Source organism: Hylobates moloch, unplaced genomic scaffold (genome assembly GCF_009828535.3).
Source record: "Hylobates moloch isolate HMO894 unplaced genomic scaffold, HMol_V3 SCAFFOLD_18, whole genome shotgun sequence".
NCBI lineage: Eukaryota > Metazoa > Chordata > Mammalia > Primates > Hylobatidae > Hylobates > Hylobates moloch.
Genome location: NW_026652293.1, coordinates 46363272 through 46371870, shown reverse-complemented (window position 1 = coordinate 46371870; position 8599 = coordinate 46363272). Strand labels below are relative to the sequence as shown.

Here is an 8599-nt window from a genome sequence, read left to right as displayed (position 1 = left end):
ATGGTGATGATGATGGTGAGGATGGTGATGGTGAAGATGGTGATGATGAGATTGGTGATAGAATGGTGATCGTAATGACGATGTTGATGGTAATGAAGATGTCAATGATGGTGATATGATGATGATGATGGTAACGGTTATGATGATGGTGATAGTGATAATGATAATGGTGATGATGATGGTAATGGTCATGATGGTGATAGTGATGATGATAGTGGTGATAATGATGGCGATGGTGATGATAATTTTGGTGGTGATAATGGTTACGGTGATGATTGATGGTAATGAGGATGACGATGATGATGATTATTATTATGATGATGATGGTGATGGTGATGATGATGGTGCTGACTGGGCCATGAGGTAATGAGGCAGAGGAAGAGGCAGCTTCTAGGAAGTACAGTACCAGCTGGGAAGTACAAAGCATCCTTAATGGGGGTGGAAGAAGCCCAGGCCCCTGCCTTATTTCTTTCCTTTTCAAGAGACAGGAACTCAGTCTGTCACCTAGGCTGGAGTGCAGAGGCACAATCATAGCTCACTGCAGCCTCGAACTCCTGGGATCAACCAATCTCCCTGCCTCAGTTTCCTAAGTAGCTGGGATGACAGGCACACACCACGACATCCAGAGAAATTTGTTATTTAATTTTTTCATTTTTTTTTTTTGTAGAGACAGGGTCTTGCTTCATTGCCCAGGCTCTCTGTTTTATTTCTAGACATCTAGAGGAAGCTCACTCCTCATAGGAGTACAAAGGCCCCCTCCATCCATCATTCCCGTCTCCCCATCAGAATGGAGCTTTCCTGGTGCAGACAAGTGTCTTCTACTCACTTTCCTCTGTGGGAAGGGGAATAGGGAAGTGCTATTTATGAATCTGGTATAATACAGTGGGGTCTCAACAAATATTTGTTGAAAAAATTTTCAGCCGAGGAGAGCAAGACTCAGAGAAGTCAGACAACTGAATCATCAATAGCATCAAGTTATGATTTACTGAGTAGTTACTATGTGCTGGGGACCATGCTGAGGGATTCCCTATATATGATCTCATGAAATTTTCACAGCAACCTCAGGAGGCCAGCATAACTAGCCCCATTTTAAAATCTCGTGGTAAAATACATGTAACATAAAACTTAGTGTCTTAAACATGTTTAAGTGTACAGTACAGCTAAGTACATTCACATTGTTGTCCAGCCAGTTTCCAGAATGCTTTTTGTCTTGTAAAGCTAAAACTCTATACCCATTAAATCACAGTTCCCCATTATCCCAGTCTCTAGCCCCTGGCAACCATCATTCTTCTTTCTGGCTCTATGGATTTGACTATTCCAGGTGCCTCAGAAAAGTAGAATCATACGGTATTTGTCTTTCTGCTCAGCATAATGTCTTTGAGGTTCAGTGATGTAGGATGTGTCAGAAGTTCCATCCTTAAAGCTGAATAGTATTTCATCATATGGATAGACTATATTTTGTTTATCCATTCATTCATCAATGGATACTTGGGTTGCATCTACCGCTTGGCTCTTGTGAATACTGCTGCTCTGAACATGGCTGTGCAAGTATCTCTTCGAGGGTAGCCCTGTTATACAGAAGAGCACAGAGAGACTGTGAAGAGAGATGACCTGCCTAGGGCCCACAGTGAGAACCTGGTGGAGGAGGGATCCTCAACCCATCTCCCAGACCCCACAGGCACAGCTCCTCTCCCTCACCCACTGACTCTTTCGTGATCTGCCTCCCACTGCACCACGCAGTGCCCACCTAGGGCTGGACTTGCAGAGACCTCTTGATTCCTGAAAGTTCAGGGACAGGGACTGGCAGGCATAACTTCTCTATCACTCACTGCAGCCCATGTGGCAAAAAACACATGACAATGACTTGCTTGCCACTCACACCAAATATAGATGAAGCACCCACTATGTGCCAGGCATGTGCTGGGCACTGGACGAAGACCTCTGGGAAATGACAAGATGTGAGCTCCTCAAGGACAGGGTTCTCTTTCACTCCCTGCTGCTCCTAGTGCCTGTGACAGTGCCTGCACACAGCAGATAATAAATGTTTGTTGAGTGAATGAAGAACCAGGGAGGGAGCAGGAGCGCAGAGGTCCGTCCTCTCACTGGTGCTGTGCCCCAAGTAGGGCCCTCTCCTGTCAAGCAGGGAGGCCTCTATGGTGCAGCCTGTCTCCCAGAGCCTGTGGAGAGGTTTGCCAATTCCCTGAGGGGACAGTAGCCCCCTACCCTGGTCAACTGCGCAGAGGCTGTCTCTTCTTTGCTTGCAGATCACCTTTGTCCCTGCTGACTCTGACTTCCAAGGCATCCTCTCCCCAAAGGCGATGGGCCTGCTGGAGAATGGGCTTGCTGCCGAGATGAAGAGGTAGGTGCCAGGCCCTCTGGGGAGGGGAGCAGTAAGCCCCATAGGCCAGTCTCCCCTGACTGAGGAGAGTGAGAGAGAAGGGCGGGAAGGCAGTTTGCCCTCTCACTTACTGAGAATGTATTATTAGAAATTATGGACTGTTTTCAACTCTCAATTCTGTGAGTTAGGCATTATTATTCTCATTGTACAGATGAGGAAACTGAGGCCCAGGGACTGTGTCTTGTCAGGGATGAGACAGAGTGTTTCGGTGAATACAAGATCTCCATGAAGCAGATCATACAGTGAAATAAACGTACTGTGAGAAACACATACTCGCTGCATGACTTCTGGCAAGCTACTGACCTCTCTTTGCCTCGTCTGTAAAATGGGGTTACTAATAGTACCTATCTCCTAGGGCTTCAGGGAGGGTTAAGTGAGATAATACATGCAGAGTGCTAAGAACAGAACCTGACACACAGGTCTTCTATGAGTGTTTGTCATCGTCAGTAAGTGCCTTCTGTGTGCTGGAGACTGAGTCAGGCACTGTGCACCCATCATCTCCATCAGTCCTCATGAAGTGAGGTGGGGGTGTTAGGCCCTTTATACAGATGGGAAGATTGAGGCTCAGAGAAGCGTAGTCACAAGCCCCAAACCTCATGGGGAGTCAGTAATGGAAGCCGGGCCTGCACTCAGCAGTGGTGGAGGCGAGGCCTGAATTCAGGCCTGATCTGGCCACAAACTGCTTCCCTCCCTGGAGGTTTTGAGCCCTGGCTCCCATGGCACAGCCAAGAATGCTCCAGCCCTGGAGAGGCAATGGGACCACCAACCCCCTGGGCTGTGACTCTGCGCTCAGGAGGCTGGGCTTCAAGCCCAAGGTCTGTCGGCTGGGTCAGGGATGATCTCAGCTTTGCTTGGGGAAGGGGTTGATAATGGCATTTTCTGCCCCTGGCACACAAGGTGAACAACTGTCTCAGTGGGAAGGAAGGGGATAGACCCTGTGGGTATGAAGGCCAGCCTGAGATCTGTCTCAGGGCCGGTTACTTGGGGTGGGCTCCGGCCACCCTGGGTTCTGAGCTCTTCCCAGTCTCTTCCCGGCTGTGTGACCCTAGGCAAGGGGCCTAGTCTCTGAACCTTACTTTCCAGAGGGACGTGGCACAGTCATAGAGAACATGATGTCTGGAGCTCCAGTGCCATCACCTAGGGTCCGTGTCACCCGGGCACAAGTCTGTTAGAGACTCTGTGCCTCAGTTTCCTCATAGGATCTCGTGTAATTATGGTGAGGGTTAGATGAGCCAACTAACAGATCCTGGCAGGAAAGGAGTGCCCCACTGCTGTAGACTGCCATTGCTGGGTATGACCTCATCTGTAAACCGGGAATGAGAATTTCTGCCTCAAGGCATTGTTTAGAATAATGTTTAGAATAATGGGTTGATAAGCATTCAGCCTTTACCCACCAGCTGGGACCCAGCAAACTCAATGTTAACCGGTCTTCGTTTTGCAATTGCATCCTTGCGGTTAACTTTGGAGGTATCAGGTGAAAAGAACACTGGATAGAGAGTCAGACTTGGGGTCAGGCCAGAGCTTTGTCACTTAATTTACTCACCTTGCTGGGCCTCAGCCTCCTCATCCCTGAAACGGGCGCAGTAACATCCCCCAAAGGCTTCTTGTGAGATGAGGGGAGACCACACACCCAAAGCAAACAGGGCCGAGGAGAACACTGGTGTTTGCTGAGTGACACTTTGCCGCCTGCCTGTTCTCTCTCCCACCCCAGCCCCAGTCCCCAGCCGCCCTATGTAAGGCTGTGGGAGGAAGCTGCCTATGACCAGAGCCTGCCTGACTTTAGCCACATCCAGATGAAAGTCATCAGCTACAGCGAGGACCCCCACTCCTTGCTGGCCCCTGAGACGGGGCAGCCGAAGCTGGGAACCAGTGATGGAGGAGAAGGTGGCCCTGGCGACGTTCAGGCCTGGATGGAGGCTGCTGTGGTCATCCACAGGGGCTCAGATGAGAGTGAAGGGGAAAGATGTCTAATTCAGAGCTGGCCTGGGTGAGTGCTCAGAGGGCAGGAGCGGGGCTTCTGCCCAGTTCAAGGGTTAAAAAGGAGAGGAGTGGGGGACTGCCGAGGGGTGGGTGGGGACACTGGGAGTAAGGAGAAGGAGTGGAGGGTGTGGGACACCCTGAGATGTGGCAGGTGTGGCAGACAAATGAGTATGGGCTTGGGAGTCAGGCCTCAGTTCAAATCCCAGCTCCTGTGCTGTGTAGCTGTGGTAGGTTCCTTACTTTCCCTAGCCTCAGTTTCCCCTCACAGGAATGATCATTCCTACTACCCAGGAATGTTGAGGGTTGGGACAGTGCATTTAAGTACCTGGCATACAGTAGGCCCTTGATGTCTCTGAATGCTTGTCGTGAGTAGCAGGGGGCCAGGAGCCAAAGGACCTGAGTTCAAATTTGGGTCTGCCGCTGACCTGCTCTGTGACCTTAGGCAAGGCACTCCCCATTCCACTCCCATCTCTGTTTGTGAATTGAGCTCCTTATTCATCCGTGTATTTATTTATTCCATCCACATCACTGAGCACCAACTCCCTGTCCAGCCTTCATTGGAATCTACCCCTGAGGAGCTCTGAGTCCAATGGGGGAGGCAAAGACACAGGGGGACACCCCAGTGTAACTGGGCCTATGAGCAACAGAGGAGAACCCTGAATAATTGGAGAAGTAGATGAGTTTCCTGGTTCAGATAATAACATAGTAATAGCCCTATTTCATGAGCACCTTCTATGTGCCAGGCACCGTGCAAAGTGCCTTGCACATATTATCTGCTGTAAACCTAAGAAAGAACTGCAGGAGTGAATTCTGTTATTGGGAGGAAACTGAGGCCCAGGAAGGTGGATTATCCTACCCTAGGTCTTGCAGCTAGGGGCTGGAATGTGGACCCAGGCATTCTGACTCACAGATACCCTTGCCCTTGTGGTCTTTACCCCTGCAGCCCCCCGGCCTGTCCCCAGGGCCCTGCCCCCTTGGCTTCCTTCCAAGATGACCTGGACATGGACTCCAGTGAAGGCAGCAGCCCCAGCGCATCTCCACGTGACGGGGAGGAAGCTTGTTCCCCACAACAGCAACCTCAGGGCTGCAGGTGCCTGCTGGACCGCTTCCAAGACTTTGCCCTGATTGATGCCCCAACGTTGGAGGATGAGCCCCAAGAGGGGCAGCAGTGGGAAATAGCCCTGCCCAACAACTGGCAGTGGTACCCAAGGACAAAGGTGGAGGAGGAGGAGGCTTCCGACACAGGTGGGGAGGAACCTGAGGAGGAAGAGGAAGACCTGTACTATGGGCTGCCAGATGGCCCCGGGGACCCCCTCCCGGACAAGGAACTGGGTTTTGAGCCTGACGCCCAGGGCTGAGATGGTTGTGCTCTGTAGCTTCTAGTCTGGAACTGCTGCTGACCCCTGTGTGACATCACAGGGCCTCAGTTTCCCTATCTGCAAAATGGGATGCTATGGAGGTTCAATGAGATGGTGGCATTTTGAGAATGGTAAAGAAACGCACAGGGAGGGGATGATGACTATTAGTGGACTGTTGTTTTTCCAGTAATTAGTTGTCTTTGGCCCACCTTTGAAGGCAAAATATGATTTGGTGAGGTTTGCAGCAGCTGAAGCCCTCAAAGGCATTTTCCACCTCCCCCCAAAGCTGACCTCTGACAGGAACCTTCCTTGGTGCTCCCTCTGGGCCCCTGATCCTTTGTGAAGACCTGTCAGGTTTCCCATTCCTATTGTGTCTTATAGTCCACTTGGTGGATGGCGTGATCCATCTTACACAGAGGGAGCCTCATCTCCCCCTGGGCCACATTCCTCCTGCAGCTCCCATTGCTCCTTCGCCAGGACCCAAAACCTTCTGTGACTGACCCCTGCTGACCTCATTCTCTCTGCTTCTCCAATTCCAAGCCTAGCCCCCCTGCCCATCTTGCAGCTCACACTCTTGCCCAAGCTGTTCTCCTCCGCCAGGATGCCCTTGGCTCCCTTTTCAGCTTGGCAAATTCGTGCTCATCCTTCAAATCCCTGAACAGACGACACCCCTTGGAAAGGTTTTCCTGATGTCACTGCCTCCTGGAACCAGGCGGTCTTGCTTCTCTGCACTGCCTTTGGGATCTGTACATTTATCAGCGTGGCATGGCTGCCTGCCTCCCGTTCAAGGGCAGCATCTTGACTTTACTCACCTTGAGATCGCCTGTGCCCAGATGGGCCTTTGGCCTGGCCCAGAATCGGTGGTCATCAAGGGTGTACAGAACTCACCAGGACCCAGGAACCTGTTGCAGATAAAATCACTCTCCCCCACGTTCCCAACTTTTAGACTCACAGCCCTCTTACTTTCCAGCATTCAAACTTCTAAATGGCCTGTATGTATTCACAAAGCAGGCAAAAAGCCCCCAGAGGAAGACCACCCCCACCCCTGCCTCTGGAATACATTTGCTTTGACTTGGAATTGTAAGTGAAATTCAGCTTCCTGGCCTACTTCAGTTTGAATCAGTTGGCTGGCCAGGTGCGGTGGCTCATGCCTGTAATCTGAGCACTTTGGGAGGCGGAGGTGGGTGGATCACTTGAGGCCAGGAGTTGGAGACCAGCCTCGGCAACACAGCGAAACCCTATCTCTACTAAAAATACAAAAATTATCTGGGCATGGTGGTGCACGCTTGTAGTCTCAGCTACTTGGGAAGCTGAGCTGCAGGATTGTTTAAGCACAGGAGATGGAGGTTGCAGTGAGCTGAGATCGCACCACTGCACTCCGGCCTGGGTAACAGAGTGAGACCCTGCCTCAAAACAAAACAATTGGAATTGGATGGCATTTAGTGAGCATCTACTATATGCCAGATATTGAGCTGTGATCTCTAGGGGTAAAGAAACATGAACTACTGACACCGTCCTTGCCTTCAGAGGGCTCACGATCTAGTGAGCTTGATTTCTCTGAGTGCAGAGCAGAAGCTGACGTGGGAACAGAGAAGTAAAAAATGGACACACCAGAGGCAGAAGAATGACAGCCTCCCAGCTGTTCAGGGCAGTTGAGCATGGCAGGAAATAGCTCAAGCTGTCTCTGCAGCCCCTGAAGACATCACTGTACCCTATTGTGATGCTATTGTTATACTGATCTCTGCAACGCTTGCCCCTGCCCCAGCCCAGGATCCTGGCAGCTGCAGAGAAAATGACAGTAACACTACCTCAAACCAGGACCACGTCCTCAGAGCCTGCACCCTGGGCCACCTGGGAGTCAGAGACCTTCACCTGGGCTATCGGTTTCCGGGTTGAGGCTGGGGGTCCCGGCCTAGGGAATGAAATGCCCCTGTGTGCTGGGTCACAAGGTCACGGCCCTGGGAACACACTCCCTTTTCTTTCTGGGTCACTTCTGCCTCTGCAGTGAAGGATGCCACAGGGCACACCCTTTCTGCTGTCATGACACAGGACAGGAGTTCCTGCTCACAGCTGAGTCTTTGGATGAGGTGAGGGGTAGCACGCTCCTGTACTCTGTTGCCTAAGGCAGGGCAGCCTACAACCCACATTAGAAAGAGCGCCAGCACTAAGGGCTAAAATAAAACCACTTTCAACATTTAAAGGGGTCATCTTCATTCACCTGCAAATTCTTTTCTTTAAAACCACCCATTCCCTCGGGGCAGGATACGTGAGGCCTCACGCCTGGCGGGCAACGCAGGCCCTCTTCGGGAAGTAAGCTCTCACTGCAGTGGCATGACCGTGGGGTGTGCTGTGTGGTGCCGAATCTCAGGAGTGATCCCCACACCCCTGAACCACAACCACAGGGCCTTTAGACTTAAACAAGAGCCTCTGGTTGCTGGACCTGCCAGCGGGAAGATGCTAACCCTGTCGTAGAGTTAGCATCTGCAGGGGGCTTGGGGTAGTGGAGTGAGGTGGTGAGACCCAGGCTTGGTCTCCCTGGCTCTTGCTGCGTGATGGGGAGACCACACACCTGATCTGCCCAGGAAGGTCCCGGTTGACACCGACTGCCTCTGCTAAGTTATGAGGAGGCCCCCTTTCACTCTCAAAGATACCTCATTTGGATGAGACAATGTTACCTTACCTACTCTGTGACCTTTGACAAGTCTGGTCACCTCTGTAGCCTTCAGCTTTCTCATGTGCAAATGACAGATGAAGTGCGCATAGCTTGGAATCTTGGAATCTTGGAAGTGTTGGGGGTGTTTGATGGGACGTAGCTTGTCAATGCCCTGCAGCCAAAGACCACTGGGAGCACCTGTGGTTAACA

The 8599-nt window shown here is 51.4% G+C and overlaps 1 protein-coding gene across 1 annotated transcript in view; it reads left to right on the top strand.

Moving 5' to 3' along the window:
• Positions 1-5736, top strand: part of BSND (barttin CLCNK type accessory subunit beta) — a 9398-nt gene extending 3662 nt beyond the window's left edge. The window contains exons 2-4 of the mRNA XM_032137313.2: positions 2265-2359; positions 4110-4385; positions 5322-5736. Coding sequence (XP_031993204.1) covers positions 2265-2359; positions 4110-4385; positions 5322-5736 — 786 coding nt within the window. The remainder of the gene's footprint in view (positions 1-2264; positions 2360-4109; positions 4386-5321) is intronic.
• Positions 5737-8599: the final 2863 nt, after the last annotated feature.